The 20,499-nt window shown below is 40.7% G+C and overlaps 1 protein-coding gene across 1 annotated transcript; it reads right to left on the bottom strand.

Annotated features, from left to right (window-relative positions):
• Positions 1-1,763: 1,763 nt before the first annotated feature.
• On the bottom strand, positions 1,764-19,321 carry LOC310931753 (tumor necrosis factor receptor superfamily member 11B-like). The gene is made up of 6 exons (XM_083894983.1): positions 19,252-19,321; positions 11,106-11,333; positions 9,617-9,761; positions 5,145-5,351; positions 3,005-3,229; positions 1,764-2,911 (listed from the first exon to the last, which is right to left on the bottom strand). Exons 1-6 carry the CDS (start codon positions 19,264-19,266, stop codon positions 2,517-2,519), a joined length of 1,215 nt encoding a protein of 404 aa, XP_083751109.1. The 5' UTR covers positions 19,267-19,321; the 3' UTR covers positions 1,764-2,516.
• Between the last annotated feature and the right edge of the window lie 1,178 nt (positions 19,322-20,499).

Raw genomic sequence — 20,499 nt, 5'->3', positions numbered from 1 at the left:
CAACATTTACTGTTTACATCATAACTTGATGTATTTGTCACTTTTTTAGGATCCAGTAGTCATGGACAGTAATGGACAGTAATGAGGCAGAACCTCGTTTCTGAGGAGCTGGTTACGTTTAGGGTTGAGACTTGAATTAAAGGTCACATATCCTATTTCTCCAAGTTAACCTATTTTCCTGGTGTCCTAATGAACATGTCTGTGACATGCTTTGGTCAAAATACCATGAGGATGAAGCACCACAGCAGTTCAATCACCCTGCCAAAACAATCAGAACGCTCGGTTTAGTATCTGTTTAGAAAAAATAAACAACAGCATTTGATCATTTGCAGGCTCTAGCAGGCACATTGCCGTTACATATAACATGTATCCACTGGACAGATAAATCCTCTGAGGCTGGAAGTTTGTGTAGAACTCTGTGCTGCACTGTGGAGCCAAGAATATAACTTTTCACGGACTTCTGGGTTTTCGGATACTGTTGCCCTCACCAGCACGTCAGCACAAAGCGGAGCTCCGAGAGACAACAATTCCAGGAATTTAGCGCATTGTGACGCCCCAGTGAGCGCAGAAGTTAACATTGATGTTTTATCTCCTTTTCTTAGACTGAGGCAGACCACAAAAACATGAGTGAGTCGTATTTTTTCACACTTTTCCGACTGATAGGACCTGCAGAGTCCCAAATATTAGGATTTAAAGGGGAAGTAAGTAGTTTATAGTGACATCTAGAGGAGAGCCTGAAATTTACAACAAAGACCTGCTGCTCTGCTCACCCCATCCCTTCCCTGAGTGCTACGGTATCCGCAGCTGGTCAAATGTCGTCCTCGTCGTCTTTCTCCGTGTCAGCAGATGAGGTTCGTGAGGTGAGGGAGAGGGCGAGCTACCGCGGCCGTAGCAGACGAAGCGGAGAGAGAGGAGGCGGGACTTCCGCTACAAGTAAAGAGACGCTTGATTTGTTCTCTCGCATTTGTCCTTACAGGCTCCGGTAGAAACATGGCGTCACGCGGCTAACAGTGGCTATGCGACCGCGGTTATTTTAAATGACTTTTTGAAACACTACGAAAATGAAACAAAGAATATTATACAGCGACTAGACAATGCAGGATCACATAATATGTATACAAAAGTGGATTTTGGGTAATATAAACCCATAAATACTACTTATTGTCCCTTTAAATGATTTAAAAGTTGATTTTGCATAATATTTTCATTTTAAAGTTGGGTTTAGTCATTAAATGGTTATAGTTAAGATTAGGGAAAACTCTGTTTAGATTGTCCAAAAAAATGGAAGTCAATGTAGAGTGCATGTATGTATACAGTATATATATTACTTATTTGTTTTTATAGACATGGATTACACATTCCTAGTATGCATGTTGATTCTCTTAATTGCTTGTTTACATAGTTATTCCGTCAACTGTTCTAATCCATGTTTTAATGAATGCCCTTGGAGCCATCAAATTTAATTTTGAATGCAATCAAATTGGTGGTTGTGCCAGAATCCAACTAACTAAATACAGTCTATTGAGTTAAAGAAAATTACACAATGTTAAAGAAGGGAAATTTTGGAGCGTTTTTATGAAGACAAAACATTTTTACAAACTGATTTTAATCAGATCATTTGACGTTAGTGTTCACAACTTACACAAACTTAAAGAGAAGCAGTCACACATACAGTATATACAACAAAGACCATACATTTAATATTATAAAGTGATAAAACAAAATATAAAAAAATATCACTCCATGAACTTGCAGCATTTGGAATCCAGTATTTTTGATGAAGTAAAAAAAGAAAAAAAAGCCTTTACATGTTCAGAAGCTAAATTATTATTAAATAGAAAACAATTGCACTCCTTTGTACATTCATTTAGCTGACAGTTCAAAAAAAAACAAAAAAACAATTCAGACGAGCTTTACTTGTCAGCAGTCCTGAAGAAACCAACAAACAAAGGAAAACTGTAGAAAATACATATATTTCATTATGAAACCAAATCCTTCTTCTCAAACAGCGAGAAAGCAACAATAATCGAAACACAACTGCCAGCCCTTTTACATAAAATAGTGTATTTACATCTTAAATAGTTTTTCTGTTTTCACAGACTCTCAAAAAGGTTTCCAGAAAACATTTCGTTTGGATTTGGTCTGCCTGGAGTATACAGTATAGTATGTTTTTCTTCTTTATTCGTGACTGCAGACAGATACTGAACACTTAAATTATTGGCATCGCTCATTACCTCATATAATCTTAGCCTCATTGTTTTGGCATTTTGATAAAAATCAGTGACAGGAAGATTTTACCTTTTCATTTCCTTTTTTCTGGCAGAATACATCAAGGCACTATGTGCACAGCTTGATATAATTTGGCTTTACATTTGAATGTTTTTTTCCCATATACCATTTTGACCTGATTCACTGTGTGTCTGTGTTTTGTGTATTCGCCATTTGACAATGCGTTAGTGTCTGTTTATGATTTAGATAGTGAATATTCCAGTTTGTACCTTCTTTTCACCTTTCTCCTATTCATTTAATGGCTTATGACCCTTAAAACACAACTCATCCTGCAACATGCTGACAAACATCTTCTCATACAACTTGTGCGCAGACGTGGTCCCGATGATGCGGCTGATCTTCTTCAGGCCTCTGAGCAGATGGCGCGGTGCCCCCTGGCTCCGCAGCACTTTCAGACTGTGAGACAAACCTTTGGCTAGATCCAGGTTGTAGTTTGCTGATTTCCACAGGTGGAGAAGCTGCAGGATGTACTGCCTGGGGAGACAGGCGGAGACCACGGCCTGAACATCTTCCTGCTTAACCTTCACCCCTGGAAGGCTGTTGGTGACCTTCAGGAGGTCATCCAGCGTGAGGTTCTTCAGGCCGTGGCAGCGGGACACCTTTCTCTCACAGTGGTTCACACCTAGAGAGACAAGACACAAACAAATAAATTCACAATTTCAAGATTTATATAAGAACAAGGGTAAAAACAAATATGCCCTGACGTAGTTTGCACCTTGTATGATGCCGTACAGCTTGTCCTGGTCCTTGTTCTGCTCCCTCCACAGTCGCAGCAGATGGAGGACCTGCTGCTGAGGAGAGCACGCCTTCTTCAGCCTCTCCAGGCTCTTACGATCCACCCTCCGCCCCGGAAGACTCTCTAACAGCCGCTCCAGGGGCATCGTGGACAGTTGCAGTGAGGCTAGAGACTGGAAGACTGCCTCCTCACACAGGGTCACATCTGGAGTCAAAGAGACGGACAAGAAAAGTGAGCTTGAAAACTGCTCTGTGTTTTATAGTTCTTTTCTAGTTCTGATGGCCGCTCAAAGTGCTACAACTACAGATTTGTATTCTCTTTTTACCCACACATTCATACACAGTCATACATTTTGCAGGGAAACATGTGTGCATGTAAACTGGAGGAGCTGGGGATCAAACCTCCGACCCCTTGCTTGGAAGACAACCCAATCTCCCACAGCAGCTCCATTAACATGTCAATTCATATTCCATTCAAATAAAGATGTAATAAAACCTTAGCGACAGCTTAAAGCTGAACGTTTATTTGACAGAGCTTTACACTTTCAAATAAACATTTGGCCTGGTATGACCTGCTAATGCTAACAGATGAATCCTATATCCTGTTGTGAAAGTTTTTTTGAAAAGGATTATGAGTCAGTTCACAGTAAATAATTTAGCATTTTATCCTGCATTAGTCACTGCTGTTGAACAAATACTACATATTGACTGTGGAATATGGATGAGAAGGCGCGTGTACTATTACTGGTTTATTCCTGTTTGAACGTTTAGTGGATACTAATAAGAGTATTGTGAGGGCACCGTATGCAGTAATCAATTCCATTCAAGTGTATTCTCCTCAGATGTCTCATTCATGGGACATTTGGAGTGTTGCTATGTGACCACAACTTCCCCAAAGACACTACTGAAACACGGATGACATGAGACTGACTAATCAGACTTAGCTGGGTAAGGGGGAACTGAGGTGCACTTCTCTGTCAAGTTGCACTAAAAAGTATTTTGTCATTCAGTGTTCTGCATTTCTACAAGCCAAGATCTTCTGAGAAGGTAGGGTAAGGTAAAAGTATTCCCTTATCTTTCCTTTTCCTTTTCGTCAGTTATAAAGCTGAAGACTGAAGTCAAAAAACTGCAGCTGTCAGCCGACGTGTGAAAATATTTTCTGACTGAATTGCAGAACATGAAGGACATCAGGAAACGGATGCTGGTGCAGAGTCATTGAGTTGAATGGTTGTCTGGAGGTTGGAAGTAGGGCTGTGTTTAATTCACACTGACATCCTGGTGTTTAATCTAAAACATGTAGTAACTTTGGGAATCCCAACTGCTTTCAATTTTACATTTTTGCCCAAAAAACAAGCTAAACTGTTCCAGGATCTGCCGCAAACTATCTGTGGTTGTGTAGTCTGCAGGAAGACAATTTGTGAATGAATATTTGAGGAGAGCATCACCCTCCCCGAGGGATAACTGCTCTGTGTGATTTATTCTAAGTATGGTGTGCACGATGCATGAGTGTGCCTGGGTCTATACATGTGTTTTCCAGTGACTCTGGTTTCTTCCAGCAAGACCCTGAGTATTCGGTGTCATATCTGAGGCTTCTCCTCCAGGATTAATTGCCAGCATCTTTCACAGTTAAAGTCAGAGTAACAAAGAAACCGGCCTGTGTGTTCTCTCATTTCTGCTTGACTCAATTTCCTCTGTTGTTGCAGACTGAGGATATGACAGTTAAAGGAGTAATTGATCCATCATGGGTCATTATGACAGTAGTGCTATAAACACCACGTTCACTCAGAGCCACTCTGGCTTTTCTCTCTCGCTTTGGTTTTCAGGCACGCAAGAATTTGGAAAAGAATGGAATTTGGACAACAGACCTGACCGAGGAAATCCCCTTCCTCCAAGAATGAAAATTACCACACATCTAAACTAATTCACTTCTGACTGATTTGAAGTTGTTGACAATTGAGGTCGACTCAAAATCATTATCATATGTGAGTGTGTGTGTGTGTGTGTGTGAGTCTACTGTGACTCCAGCTTGCTTTTGTCCTCAAACCTTCCATGCAGTGTGTATTACAGGCTGAGCCTTACAAACACGGAGTTGTTGTAGTAAAAGTATAGTATGTTCTCACCAGTGTGGCATAATGCGTGATGCTGTGAACACTCCGGTGGTGTCCTCTCCTGACAGAGACTATCTGAAGTGGACGTGCCCCACCTCAGTGTCTTCAGGCCAAAATCGGAGCAGTTTCTGTGGGGCTGACACGGCTCCGTGGCTGAGCTGCCGGGGGAGAACTGACCGGGGGGACACTGCTCACAAACAGTGTCACTCACTGGAGTACCTGGAGGAGACACACACAGGGTAGTGTATTCATTTTGTGAATTAAAAAAAACGCAAATGGAATATCTTTTCGACATAAAGTGTGTCATTTTTTTTGAAATGTCAAAAGTTTCATCTTTTGACATTTCAGCATTTTCCAGTGTGTGAACATTATGCATCGTTTTGCAAAACGCCAGAATGATGTAGATGACTGTGATTCTGAGAATGACTCACATTGCCCATACTCACCGTAAGAACTTCTAGGTTTCTATTATCTTCTTTTCAAACCACACTTGCATGTGCACTATGACTGTTACTATTACGACATGTGTCTGTGTCAGAATGACTGGACGGAAAATAATCAAAATCATGACGACGTTTAGAATCATGGCGTGAATCACGTCCTCATTTTATTTTTAATCTCTTGACGTGTTGAAGTGAAAAACGCTGAGGGAGGATGAGCTGTATCAGATTTAACCTTTGACTGTTTCCCGCTCTCCGGCACAGTGCATTCTTTCTTGAAAACATTTCAACAGTCAGCATTAAAACCCGTAAAAACCACCTTCTAAATGTTCTAATGTTTCCTGCGACAATGAGGATGTAAACTGTGAGAATGTGCCACCGACGTACATGCAGTAGTTTCATATGCTGGTTTCGTGTTCATTCTTCTTTTTTTCTTAGAATTTCCTGTCCCTGCGAAATCAGCACTTCAGTAAAATAAACCAGCTGCAGTTTGCAATGTAGTTTAATCATCTATATCAGGGGTTCTCAAAGTTTTGATAGCTGAGGGCCAATTTAGGAACCCAACATTGGACTGAGGGCCGCCAAAGGGAAAAAAAACCCAGAAAGAAATCCCATATATAATAATTTTAATGACCAGATTGCAGTTCTACAGTTTAGCATTAAGTAATATAAGCGTTAATATAATAACGCTTTATAATTTACTCGGTAATTACCCAGTATTTTGGCCATTGTTCTTACCTTCTAATTACAGGTTAATACCAAGGAACACATTTCTGTTACCATATATTTACTGGGTAAATAGCTAGTAATTGGGGGCTGTAGCTACCTGCTTAATACCAGCTTATAACCCAATAATACCCTAACAATCACCATATAGAAACCAGGTAAATACCCAGTATTTTTGTTTACACTTATTGGTCTGTATCCAGTAATCTCCAATAAACATTTAACAAGCTTAGTACCTCCTGGATTAAAACTATCAACTGTAATTCATTGCGGGCCGCCAGAAAGGTTTCTGCGGGCCGCCATTGGCCCTCGGGCCGCACTTTGAGAACCAATGATCTATATAATAAAAAGCTCAAAAAATAAAATTAGTTGCCAAGGAAAGGGGTTATGTTTCTGGCTGTATTTGTATGACTTTGAGCAGAATAACTCAAAAAGTTAAAAACAGATTTGGATGGAATTTTCTTGGGGTGTAAGTTGTGACCCAAGGAAGAAATGATGAGAATTTTGTAGTGATCCAATGATTCCTTCATCAATCATCCATGTTCAAATAATGCATTTGAGTGTATTGGGACACTGAGCAACACTGGTGGAGTTTTGTGAATGTTTTCTTTTCGTTTTGAGGACAGTTTTTATTCCACCATGTGTCCATTGTCTCCCTTTCCAACCTCATTCCTGCTGACCTGGTTCAATAAATATTAAATTTAAAAAAAATAAATACTCTATTCAATGAAATTACATGGCACACTGGGGAATGTAAGAATGTATTTTTCACTGTGTTACAATACTTTTGACCAAATGCAGTCAAGCATACAAAAAAAACTCCAACTTGAATTTAACAATATCAAGAATCTAACCTTAGAACAACCACATCACGAGATTAAGGAATGCAGTCATTCAACGCATGTGTTGCTGGAAGACTGTACAACCATGGGTTTTCTAACATCCTGTGGTTTTAAGGTCTAAACCACAATTCAAGGATTACATAATAACTCCAACAGTTTCAAAGAGGGGAATCCCCTGAAATGCTGTCTCATGTCATGTCAGAGATTCACAAGGCTTTCAGTCAGACTGTGGATCCTTGAACGTAGTGGAAAACACTGTGTCATCTTTGACCAGTGTCACTGCTACAGGGGTCCAGTGATAACCAGCATACACGGAAAATGTTATTTCATCTGTGCAGTGGCTGGATTCAGTCTGAGCCAGTTTGTGCTGTGGTTGCAGCAGACATATCAGCTTCTATTCAGTGGAATGTTTAAGTTCAGCATCAGTCTGTCTCTGTGTTGCCCACAATGTCATGACGCACCAAGGAGAGAATCTGCATGGAATATTAGATCACAGGCGCCCCATGTTCATATCATCCTCTGCAGTGCCTGCTTTAATAATTAGCTTATATGGGATTTGTTGCTGTATTGTGAGGTCGTATCAAAGGTTTATTATAATAAGTGAGTGCTGACGTGAGGGTCTCTCTCTTTGTTAGGACTCTAACAGCCGGGTTAGGCCTGTGTTCAGCAGAATAGAAGAGGAAGCACAGCTTCAGAAATGGTTAGGGAAAAGGTTGTGACATTTACTGAGACAAAACAAAAAGATGATCTATGACTCTTAAGTTTCCTCTTTATATATAGCATCACACATGCATAATGATTTCAGAAGAACAAGTGACACGGCCCTTTGCAGAAACCTCACTGCTCATAAGAGAGGTAGTCATCTAAACCTATTACACAACTTTGCAGAACCCATTCATCTTATTTTTGATTTTTCTTTCACTCTTTTCAACTCTACCCACGTAGTATTGTGAATTAATGGGTTACATCACATTACATAACTGGAAACTGTCCTAACTGAAAAGCAGCTATGTTTCTTTCTTTTGTAGAAAGACTTCTATGGGAAAGACATCCAGTTTGGCATTCCTGGTCACTTATAATTCAGCAACTCTGACAGATATTATCGCTTCTAGAAAACGGGTATCAAGTGTACAGTCAGGGGTTGTCATAACAGCAGTCGGTTAAAGCAAAAGGCTTTAATGGAACGGGAAAGTTTTGATCATAAGCCGAAAATAAGACGGGAATGTGGACGCAAAGCGCCATGCAAACTTTTATTCTCCTCAGAGGGTTAAGGAAACGCGCTGTGGCTAAAAGCCTTAAAAATGAAAAAGCCACTGCAGCGTCCCTATGTCTGTTCATTTGACTTTGTTGAAAATAAACAACTGGTAACCAGAGAAGTGGCTACGCTATGAAACGGTTATATTGCCGACTTTTATTAATTCATTATGTCATTTCACTCTTTCATTTAACCGTCCACACCGAGCGACAATATGCAATGTGATAAAACAAATATCCTCATATATAACTCTGCGTTGTCCACCCACATACGTGAAATAATGATGGGGAACTGACCTGCCATTTCGAGTGTTTGCACATCATTGTCAAGAAAGCAGACTCTCTCCGTTCACAAATACAGTACGTGGTGGAAACGGATACCTGCAGCGCTACACGTGAACAGGAAGTCAGGCTCTCAGTTACTTCCACATTCAAATACTGTATAGGGTCTACAGAATGTGGAGTAGAAAGTATGTCACACTACGATGCTTTGAGCAATGCTGCCCCTTGCATGCGAAGGCCAGGTGTTGAAATACAAACAACATGATCCCTAAAAGTCTCGCCATCATTTCTTCTCGTTCTAGTGTATAAGCACAAAATGTCTTATGCTAAAGGAAGGATGGTGAAGGGAAGAGGAAACAGAGGAAAATAATAATAAATATTACTGAACATAAGCTACTTCACCTTCTTCACCCACGTCTCACATCTCTGTGTCTGTGTCTGGTGAAGAAAGTGAAATAACAGGCCGGAAGACAGGCAGCTCGAGTTTGTTTCTGCTCATCCAAAAATGAGTCAGAGTTGATCTTCACAGATGACAAAAGGAGGATGAAAGAGACAAGAGGGCTTGAAGTGAAGGTGTAATCTGTAATTGATGTGTCTCTGGCAGCACTGGTTACTAACCAGTAATCCATGTGAAGCTGTAGAAGGGTGAAGTGGCTGATAAAATGCAAGGGAATATAAAGTACCCAAAATGTAGGTTACCACACTTCCAATATGGCGTATTGGAATTTATGTGGTATTTTCTCACATTTAAAAAAGGTGGAAAGACTCCCATCCATTGAACTAGTGTTTCCTCCATTTTAAGTCATCTATTATTAATTTAAATTACTAATTGATGCAGTATGCTGCTGCATCAGCAGCGAACCCACACAAATTGAAAATTAAGGCAATCCACCAGCATAAGTGAACCCCATAACTGGTTTGATGGTAATCTGGCTCTTACCTAAAGCTGTCACTCCGTAGCCAAGTGGGCAGTTCCTGTCTGCGATGCAGAATTCCACCACTAGGTGGAAACCTGGAGCACATTCACACACTTGGTCATGTGTGCTGTTGCAATGCTGCCTCACCAACTGCTTCTCCTTGCACACCTGAACACAAGAGACACAAAGGGGGCGCTGTTACACACTGCAGAACGACTGCCACTGAGGGCTGCTGCTGCATTTACACAAGAACAAAGAGGAGATATTTTCATGGTGAGCTTTTTGGTTCTGCTTCAAAAGCTGTTGCCATTAAGATGCATATAGAATGTTGACAGCGTAGGAATCAGTATATGTCAATACTAAAACCTCAAGGAGGGCATAACATTATACACAACATAGAGTTGACCATATATTGCATAATTTAACCAGTGACAAAGAGGAAATCACATGCACTCTGTGGGATGATCACTTTCCCACAATGAGTACATACAGACTTTACTTTTAGTAACAACAATATAAGTGGAAAGACTGGTCAAAAAAAGAAAAGAAAGAAAAAAACGATGCTGTAAAATGTAAATGAACAGCATCTGAGGAAAATACCCCAGAAGAACCACAGAGGAGCAGCACTATAAAGGACAATTTGTAGAATAAAAACATTAGAGAAAACATTATTTTCTGATGTGCAGCAAGATCCTATCTTCATCAATTCACTCAAATAAGGACACGTAACATCTAAAATTAGATGTTTTGGATATATTAAAGGTGATATATGTAAAAATATGCACAAGAGCAACCTTTACACTGTGTTGATGCTAAAATACATCCACAAACATAAATATCCCACCATATGTGTTATTGTTTATAAGCATATTTGAACATTATATGGTTGATATAACAGTGCGTGCAGCAGCAGAGTCACAGTAGCAAAGAAATATCACGTGATGACAGGAGCCAACAAAGCCAGCAGTTTAAACAAATGGATTAAGACAATTTATTCGTTAAATATCCACCAACATAGTGTATGGGAGAAGACATAACATTTTTCTTCCTCTCTGGTTGAGACGTTTTTGAGAGGGGTAGTGAGGCTTTTTGTGTTCGGTGTTGTTTAGTATTTCTGTGCTCGCTCGGCAGGCATCCTGCGCATTGATGTACTTCATGTTGTGTTATTGGGCGGTTGGTGGTGGGTGGTGCAACAGACCAAAAACCAAACCAAAAACCAAACTGTAAAATGTAAACAATTTATTTTGTGAAAACCCGGGCTGCACCATTGTATTCAGTGAAGCCAGTATTTCGTCTTAAGAATCTCATCATCATGCTATGTGTTATGTGACTGTAGGTTTGTTTGTCTCTATATAGCCCTGTGATGGACTTGCGACCTGTCCAAAGTGTACCCCACATTTCGCCCTGCGTCAGCTGGGATTGGCACACGAGCACAGTCTGCGACTCTCATGTGGAGAACAATGCGTGGAAGATGGATAGATGGATGTAACATGATTTTGATCTCACACATACCGAGGTGCAGTATTGGCATGAGTCCCCCCAGTGCCAGTTCTCAGCAAAATGCCTCTCAGGACAGGGCTGGCACTCTGTGGCGATGTCAGCGGTGCAGTGTCGTTTCACGGCTGTGCCGGGAGGACACTGGTCACACAGAAGTAAGTCAAATGTCACAGGGTCGCGGTGTTGGTACTTTGGAGGTGGGGCCTGATGCTGGAAGGCCCACGAGAGAGAAGCTGTGAAGAGCTGTAAGAGAGAGAAGCACTGAGTCAACAGCAGTTACAAAATCTCCAAATAAAGCCATATCGTGTACGTCACATACACAATACATGGTATCTCAAACTTCCTCTAAGTAAGAGTTGAATGAAAGTTCACTCCTACTTGGACACATAATGCTAAAACGATTTTTCTGAGTGCAGTTCAGGAAATCAGCAGAGAGGGCAGCAGGTTCATGGACAAGAATGAATTCCTCAGTGCCAACTTTTTAAACAATAATAACAGCACATGTTTAATGTTGCTACAGACAACATCAACTGTTTATATGACCTTACATCACAATCAATGCACCGTGAGCATAATTTTATACTGACTGTCATTGCATGACACAGGATTATAGACATGAATTGTGAAGTCCTTTCTTCTCTGAACTCTGTCCAACACATGCCAGCAGCACTGCACTGACACAATTTAAAGGTGATGTAAAGCATTTCAATAATGCCCCAGATCAACATACCACACACCACACCCATATCTGTTTCCTGCCCAACCAATCCATATGGACATTTTGGACAGTGGGTGGCAGTTTCCTCCAAAATAGTCCCATGTATCATCGGCTGAGCAAGAACCCAAGCGTTTGGCCAAATGTAACATTTCAAGATATCAGGTGGTGAGCCAATCTGACACGCAGCTGGGCGAGGACACATGCAGAACAGATGTCACACACCAGGCTCCTTCCATCCTGACAGCCCTCAGCCAGTGACTCCGTTGACTGCTTGGACAAACCAACAATAGGCTGTCCTTGTGTTGAATGTACAAAACATTCATGCATGTGAACACAGGACTGTATGTATATACACAGAAGACTGTGTTTGTATGCCATTCTTGATATCCCAATCATCGTCTCCATCAGTGCTGGCCCGCGTTTCTCTGTGGTCTCCGCTCCGGGCTGCTGTTCCTGAGAAGAACTGTTGGAGGTTACTGGGCTTCCCCCGTTCACCACCAGAATACAAAACACTACCCCACGCCGTTCTACAGTTTTACATTCGACTGATCTCCTTCCTGTTTTTGTGTACTGTATGTGTCCTCATCCCGTTTCCATTTAAGTACAGAGCTTGGAGCCACAGAACTCTACATACAGTTTGTGCCTGGTTGTGTGTAATACAACTAAATCAACTTCACTACATAACATAGTTGGCCTTAGAAAAACTTCTCTGAGGTTTAAATCCAGACTGTGAGATACTTTAGGGAGTCAACTTGAGCTTCACTGTAGCACCTATAGCCTATATACAGTAGTACCACTGAGTGGCTAGAGTGGGTCATCTTTCATCTTCCACTAGTCTGAATGCCGACCAAGTTGTTCCTGATGGTTGTGTGGGTATGATAAATGGATGTGTAGATATGCAGTATAAATGTGTAAACCAATATGTGTGAATGGATGAACGGTAAAAATGTAGAATGAAGCAGCTCAGAGTAGATAAGCACTATATAAATAGTATATTAGTTTAGTATAGTATGCATCTCTCTCTGCCTGTCATTCCATTTGCTGCCGCTTTTCCAGCATCGCTGCCTGTACTTCAGCCCCACCAACACCCAGCAGCCATCTGAGGGGCCCAATATTATTATATTTCTTATATCTCATATAATATATTCTGCTGAGAGTGATACGATCTGATCACATAGTCTGATTTAAAGTTGTAAAAAGTAAAGTAAAAGGAGTAAAAGTTGCTAGAAATATGGTCAAGAAGTCATGTACAGATACATCATAATGTTACATAACATTACAACACTGCACACACACACTGCACACACACACACACACACACACACACACACACACACACACACACACACACACACACACACACACACACACACACACACACACACACACACACAAAGAGAAAGCATTCACTTTGAATTGTTCTATTTATGTTTCATTTTTCAACAGATGTCATTAGAAAAGATACCAAAAATAGATGAAGGGCTTTTACACACGATGACAGAAACCTACGCTTTAAATAGCCTCGCGAAGAGCGCAGCACTATCGACCTCTGAGCACAACATTTGGTGGCTTTCATCTACAGCGACTCGCTCTGCAGTGCATTGACTGCATATGGTTGTTTGTAGCATGGGTGGCCCCAGCGGGAATCAAACCCATAATCACAGTATTGCTATTCAAATTAAGAAGTGTATGTACACTCTATTAAGCCATGAGACCACATCCAATCATTTCAGAAACATTTGGAGGATGGAGTAAAATGTGGATGAAGTGACACATGGTCGCATGTTTGTTGTTTTTTTTTTCAAATCTGGGTTCGGTTAATTTGAGTCAGGATGCATTTATTGGCCAAAATGAATCCTCCTCTTTTCAGAGTCATTGAGCCTGAGGACAAGTGGAAGTGGTTGGGTTTTCCTTCACACAGCAAAGCGCTTTGGTCACACTGGAGCAAACAAGCTTTTGAGGGGAAAAGAGTAAGTAAAGAGCAATTGTACGAAAACAGATCTTAATGATCGGATGAGAGAAATAGCTTCCAAACAATTAAACGCACATCATTTTTCAATGGTTTGTCACGGCACCGTCAGACATTATGACTCCAGTGCAAAACATTTGCTTGTCTTTAATGGTTTCATACACAATTACACCTGTCCAGCAATGTTACATGTAGCATAGTGCTAAAATAAACCCAAAGGTTACTGATGTCAGTGTAGACCAAGCTTCACCAAGCTTTGATGTTAATCTGCGATATTCCATGTCCATTCTAGTGAGAATCAATCATTTTTAACCAAAACTATCAAGTTTTTTGCAGTTGTCTGATTTGCAGTCAAGGTCAAGACAAGCTAGACTTTAAATCCACACTTATGTGACATTTTTTTTTTCCATATAAACGATTGAATTATTTATTATCTGGTCATGTCAAACTTCAGGCAGAACCACACGTTTCTACAGAAGATGATAAAAACTGTCAACTTTTTAACTTATTGGAAACTGCAACTGGAGGGGATTTTGAACTTTTCACCCTCGTTGTCGCCTTAGAAGCTGCCATCTGACGACATCAGGGACGACCGCTGGAAACCCTAATTACACAGCAGATAGAGGCCACTGACAGCCATAATTATAATGTTAGCATCATCAGAGCGAAGCTCGTGAGAGTCATTTCCTGAATGCAGCACCGCTAGTTGACAAGAAAAGCATGGATGGAAGGTAATGAGTCTTACTTTCCCTAAGCCACGACTTTGAAGATATCCTTGAGCAAGGCACCGCACCTGCTATGTAAATGACTGTAACTGCAAAAAAAAAAAAAAAAAAACCTGAGTTGCCTTTTTCCCAGATAAATAATGGTGAAAATAAAATCACTATATATCTACGCTGGCCAAATCATCTTCATCTGACACGGTTTGCTTATGCCAGTAAATCCCATTTGATCCAAACTGAGACGTGTTTGTGTAAAGGGAAATGTCTGTTATTTAACAAATGTTAATCCTAACCCAACAGCACACACAACAGCACACGTGTATTCCAGATTGTTAAGCGTGGTGCGCTACACACAAGGCCACGGATGAACGAGGAGATGGACCACACTTGCCACAACATGCAACATACAAGAGACACAGTGAGACATCCAGTCAGATGTTTACTGGCAGTGAGATGCTCCCTGTTTAAATATAAATACACGTTGTGCAGCAACACATGGCTTTAATTGCGATCGTTTCTACAATAATGCCAGTTGTTTGGTTAGACAAGGTTTATAAGATTTAGGAGGAGGATTTTTGTTTTTATAGGTGGTGTCAGTTGTCAAAATAAATGCAGTAATCTATAATGACTTAGTTTTGTAGACACGGACTCAAGCGCATTTGAAGGCTGCACGATAGGGGCTGTGGCAGAACGACTTGCGTTCACACACAACTGACAACAGAAGTCTTAAAATGTACTTTATGTTTGAGCCTGTAAAGAAAACAGTATCTGTTGAATCAATTATCCGATATGTACGGGAACTAAAAGGCATTATACTTAGAGACGATCAGTAGTTTTTCTATCTTTGTCAAGTACATTGTGTGTGATTTGTTTTTATGTATTGCAAAAAGAAAACCTTTGAATTTGTTTACCAAATCTTTAGGAAGGGCAAAAGTAAAAAAGAGCATAACTCAATGCAATTCAGTGGCAGTGGAATCATCCAGAATAAATGATCCTGATTAGTATTTTATTCCCGTCCAACAGATCAGGTTAGGCTTCAGGGTTGCAATGGATGTGCACCCTGAAATTAAAGAAAGAAAAAGAAGCGTTTTGCCGGCCTGAGGTCAGTATTACATTCATAACATGAGAAGAAGAGACATGACAAAAAGGGACCAAACCACACTGAACCAACTTATCCACCAGGCACATGGCTTCAGTTAACTGTAGAGCGCAGGTGGTCTGAGGGGGGATTCCAACTTTGGCGTGTGTGTGTGTGTGTGTGTGTGTGTTCCCTCCACACACCCATCCCATTATGCCACATCCATCCTATATTCTGATGATGAATTTGCTTCTTAAAATATTAATGTTTGAACTTAATAATATGTTGAATAATATTTCAACATATTTATCTAAAAATAAGTCTGCCAGTTAATTACAAACCGACCTGGATCTCTGAACAAATTGAATTACTTCTGTTTACCCACTTAATAATAGACCCTAACCCTGTGTGTGATGTCACAATTATAGATTATAGATAGAGACTAATAAAAGATAATCCATTAATGCAAATGACTGAAGGTTGACTCAGGTTATAAGATATTAAAGTAAATTTAAGGACACAGATGATCTGCTGTGGCAACCCCTAAAGGGTGAAGCCGAAAGAAGAAGAAACGTTATCGTTATCTTTTGTTCATTCTTGTGTCGTGAGTACAACCAGTAAAGTTGAAAGTAACTCAAACTCATGTGCATGAGTAAATTGTATACTAAATAATATTGTGACACTACGACACTTCAAATGCACAAATAGTTCACTCCTCTTCATGCATGTGACAGCTGTATTATCACATACAGAATGTTACAAATCAAATGTTTAAAGATGCTTTGATGCGCTGATAAAATGCAATGTGGCGTTTATGTTTAAAGCAGTCATTCATTCGTTCATCGTACACCGTTTTATCCTCCACATGAGGGCCGCTGGTGCCAATTCCAACTGACACAGCGTGAAAGGCAGGGTATGGAAATTGTATAGTATATTCTTTAAAAAAAAAAAGGAAAAAATTTCCAAAAATTAATCGTTTCTGTAGTAGAACTTTTCCCCTTTGCCTTTATTTACCCCAAACTCCTCAGATGCATGTTGTGCTTCGAGCCAACTAAATCCCCCCCCTTTTGATATACTGTGTGTACTCACTGATCAAGAGACATTTGCATCACATCCATCATGGTGCTTTTAATATCACTCACACAATAGTGAGATAATAAAAACTATGAGAGGCCGTGTGTGTGTGTGTGACCACAGCATTAATACAACAGCTGTATGTTGTCCATTGCCTTGCTGCTCTTTGTGTCTATTAATCCCTCAGCCCTACCCTCACAACACACACACAAACACAGAGACAGACAGACAGACATACAAACACACATTGGAAACACCAGACCAATGAGTTCACCACAACTAAGCCCCACACACACGCACACACACACACACACACACACACACACACACACACACACACACACACACACACAACCACCCACCCACCCATACTTCTGCTATCACTACAGTTGACAGAAAAAGGGGAAGTTCGGCGAGCGGGAGCAACTTCCAGAGCTTTCTGAATAAACGTTTGTACTTGTTTGTTTAGAACATGTTGATCCTGTACCTTAACACACCATCTGTGCATCTCCCACCCCCCACCTTTCACACTCACTCCCCCCCCCCCCCCCCCACCCTTTCTCCAGTCCTCATCATGAGGTGAGTTTGCAGGCCTGCATGGTGACCTCTTTGCAGCTTCACCTTGTCTGCGTGTGAACCCGGTGCTGGGTTTGGGGAAGTAAGTGACTGATGTCAACGGCTACATCAGTAGGATTAGGAGTAAAGAGATAATAGATACTACACAATATGTGTGTGTGTGTGTGTGTGTGTGTGTTTGTCTGGCTGCATGAAGATTAGTGGGTGGAATATACAGTAGGATGCATGGAGGATTAAAAGAGAAGTAAAACAAGTGTCAACTGAAACACAAAAGTACAGGCAATGAGGAGTGTTATTAACAACTACAATGTCTATTCCACTGCCATCACCATGGGGAAAAAAACAAACAAACAAAAAGTTTTTTTTCAGCAGACAGCAACCACATGAGGGTCATGCAGGGAAACAGGAAAAGCACACAGGTGTATGAGGTGCATTCTCCACTGGACCACTGAGCCAAAACAAACTGTCTGGACACAGAAAAGCTGAGTGTCCCTTTTAACAGAGAATTCCTTACAGTTATACCGAGCGACTGCAAGTCTGACAAGCAGAAAAAACAGGCACACGGGGATCCGGAGGGATGCAGACTGAATGATTGTCTCGATGTTGACAGTCTCGACTGACTGAGTGGTTGGTTACCTGACTCATTAGTTGGCTAAACACATTCTTGTCTGGCTACATGAATAAGGTTGAGCGCTGGAACATGGGCGTCAGAACTCAAGTGTATCAACAACATGTTTGGTTATACAGCAAAGGTAGAGGGAATACACGCCATGTGACACACATGTACGCATCATTCATTTATGCTTCACTGACACATTGAATGCCCAAAACTGGTAACTAACCATGCACACAGTCTCCTGCTCTATCACGTGTCTGTATGTGAGCATATGCAACATACAGCAAAGCACCAAAGGACATAATTACCCTGAAGAAGTATTGTAAAGTCAGACCTACAATAAACAAGACCTACTGGCAACACACCAATAGTATAAAGTTTCATCCATTTCAAACAAACACACCATAGTGTAAGCAATGAAATGGGACCCAATGTAAACTTTGATTCATTGATTCTAATCTTTTTTATTTTATTTTTTGTGGTCTAATTTTGCAGATAGCGAGTGTTAAAAATAATAATAATAATAAAAAAAAGGCACGCAGAGCTCCATCCATTCATCCTCAAAACAAACAAAGCCGGCTATATAAACACGGATCAAGTCCTTTTCCAAAGCCTGAATTGACATTTGAAACAGAGCAAACAGTGTGATGCTGCAATTTGCACTACACAAACTACAGAAGGTGGGACGTGAACACCCTGCGGCGTTAACTCACTTAATGGCGAGACAAATCATTAATTAAAGCTGATTCATATCAGCCCCAGCAAGCTTGTGTTTGCAGTGGCTGCTGAATGGAACCGCACTATGTTGTTGAGCTCACAATGCATCCTCTGCAAACATCACTGACTGAGCATTTAGCTCTGGAAATAAGACAAAAAGCAAATAAGACAAAAAGCACATGAACAAATTGAAAAAAAATAACACAATAATAATATCAGCAATCACCTGCTGTTTGAAATATTGAAGAGGAATGATGGACATGTCATGCAAATGTACTGTACAATTAGTGTAGCTAAACATAGTGTGTTTTTGTTTCTTATTCAAAAAAGCCATCTGTAAAAACAGGTACTTTAACCGTCATAACGATCCATATGCTCTGAAAGCGACACTTTATTTACCTAAAGATCCTTATGCTGCCGCTGAAACACACACACACACACACACACACACACACACACACACACACACACACTGCTGCAGACTGATGATGACTGACACTGCAATTTAATTCAAATATTAAATAAGCTGTTCAGAGACAACATGCCCAATAACAAACACTGTATCTCAGTACTAATCAGTGTGTCTCGCAATAATTCCCCCCAGCGACAGAAAACGATGGTGCGATGTGAGAGAATCCCTGATAGTCACTGGTGAAGAGAAGAGGAGCCGCAGACGCACGCGTTTACTCACCACTATCAGTTTCATGGCCGGATTGGATCTCGCTATCTCCCCTGCGTAAAAGTGAACAGCGGGGTGACAGATCTGTACTTATACAGTGCACACACATACTGAGAGAGAGAGAGAGAGAGAGGGAGGGAGAGAGGGAGAGAGGGAGAGAGTGTGAGAGAGAGAAAACGTGCCCACCCACCTCGCTCTGTCTGCCTCCCTCTCTCTTCTCACTCCTAAAAATAAATTGTTTCATCCTGGAGATGATTACGCAAAACTCAAAGGAGACAAAAGTAGCACCGACTGATCACCAGAGGTAGAGGCTTTATTCTCAACTCACTTTTTTTTACGAATTAATTATCAATGTAATACATTCAGGAACCCATATGACATGTCATGTGACATGGCCATTCCATGCCATCCTGCATGAAAAAGAAAAAACAAACAAACTGTGTATGTCACAGTGAGAGTGATATTTCTCTCAACTGAAAATCCAACATAACTATTTCCATATGCAAATTCTTACTGCGCAAATAAGTGGCTTTTATGTGACAACCCCTGTATTACACTCAGCGTGTCAAAGTTTCTTTAGCAAGTGTGACTAAAGAAGCCTTTCCCAGCGTAAATGTTTTGACAGCATGTAAATACAGTGAGTGGCAGTTGTTTACTCGGACCAGCCAAAGTCATTTAATGAGATTGGTTCTGCTTCTTTGAACTGCCACCAAGGAGGGGAACATGGAAAATTCTGTCTCCGGGAAGAACTTTAGATCCAAAAATTCGAAGACCAGAATATATTGTCTATCTTTAAGTTTTCAGCCATCGCAGTTCCTCTACGGTGCAGGGCCCGCAATGCTGAGAGAGCAAGCCGTGTCCTTGAGATGCCCCAGATTTGGCATCATAATGATATATTTGTGTGTTTTTTCAGGTGTTTTTCCATAGACTCCAGGTGGTTTTCATAATATTTGATCAAAAAAATGTAATGTGTGTTTTTTAAAATAAGAAGCCAACGTCTTCATCTATTTTACCTAAGCCTTTAATCATTACAAGATAAACTTGAAGATATGCACTTTCACATATGGAAGTGGTTCCATAGTCCTTCACTGTCTTGTTGTTCAGCAATCGCATTATTCTTGAGCCATCACATAAGGCGAATGTACAGTACGCTAAATAATGTGTTTGGATAACATCCAGTCCTTTACATCTTAAGGCCTACATTTAGTAATTTTGACAATGAGATGAGAAGGTCAGTGGATCCAGTTTCAGGGCTTGGTT

This window comes from Microchirus variegatus (assembly GCF_963457635.1).
Source record: "Microchirus variegatus genome assembly, chromosome: 1".
Classification (NCBI taxonomy): domain Eukaryota; kingdom Metazoa; phylum Chordata; class Actinopteri; order Pleuronectiformes; family Soleidae; genus Microchirus; species Microchirus variegatus.
The sequence above is the reverse complement of the archived record's forward strand: the minus strand, read 5'-3'. Positions and strand labels throughout refer to the sequence as shown.

What these genes read in the sequence shown, in the direction of transcription:
- LOC310931753 (XM_083894983.1), bottom strand. An exon ending in CATGCCAATACTGCACCTCG is followed by an intron (nt 9,762 to 11,105) that starts GTATGTGTGAGA and finishes TCTTGTGTTCAG; the next exon opens with GTGTGCAAGGAGAAGCAGTT. An exon ending in TCACGCATTATGCCACACTG is followed by an intron (nt 3,230 to 5,144) that starts GTGAGAACATAC and finishes CTTTGACTCCAG; the next exon opens with ATGTGACCCTGTGTGAGGAG.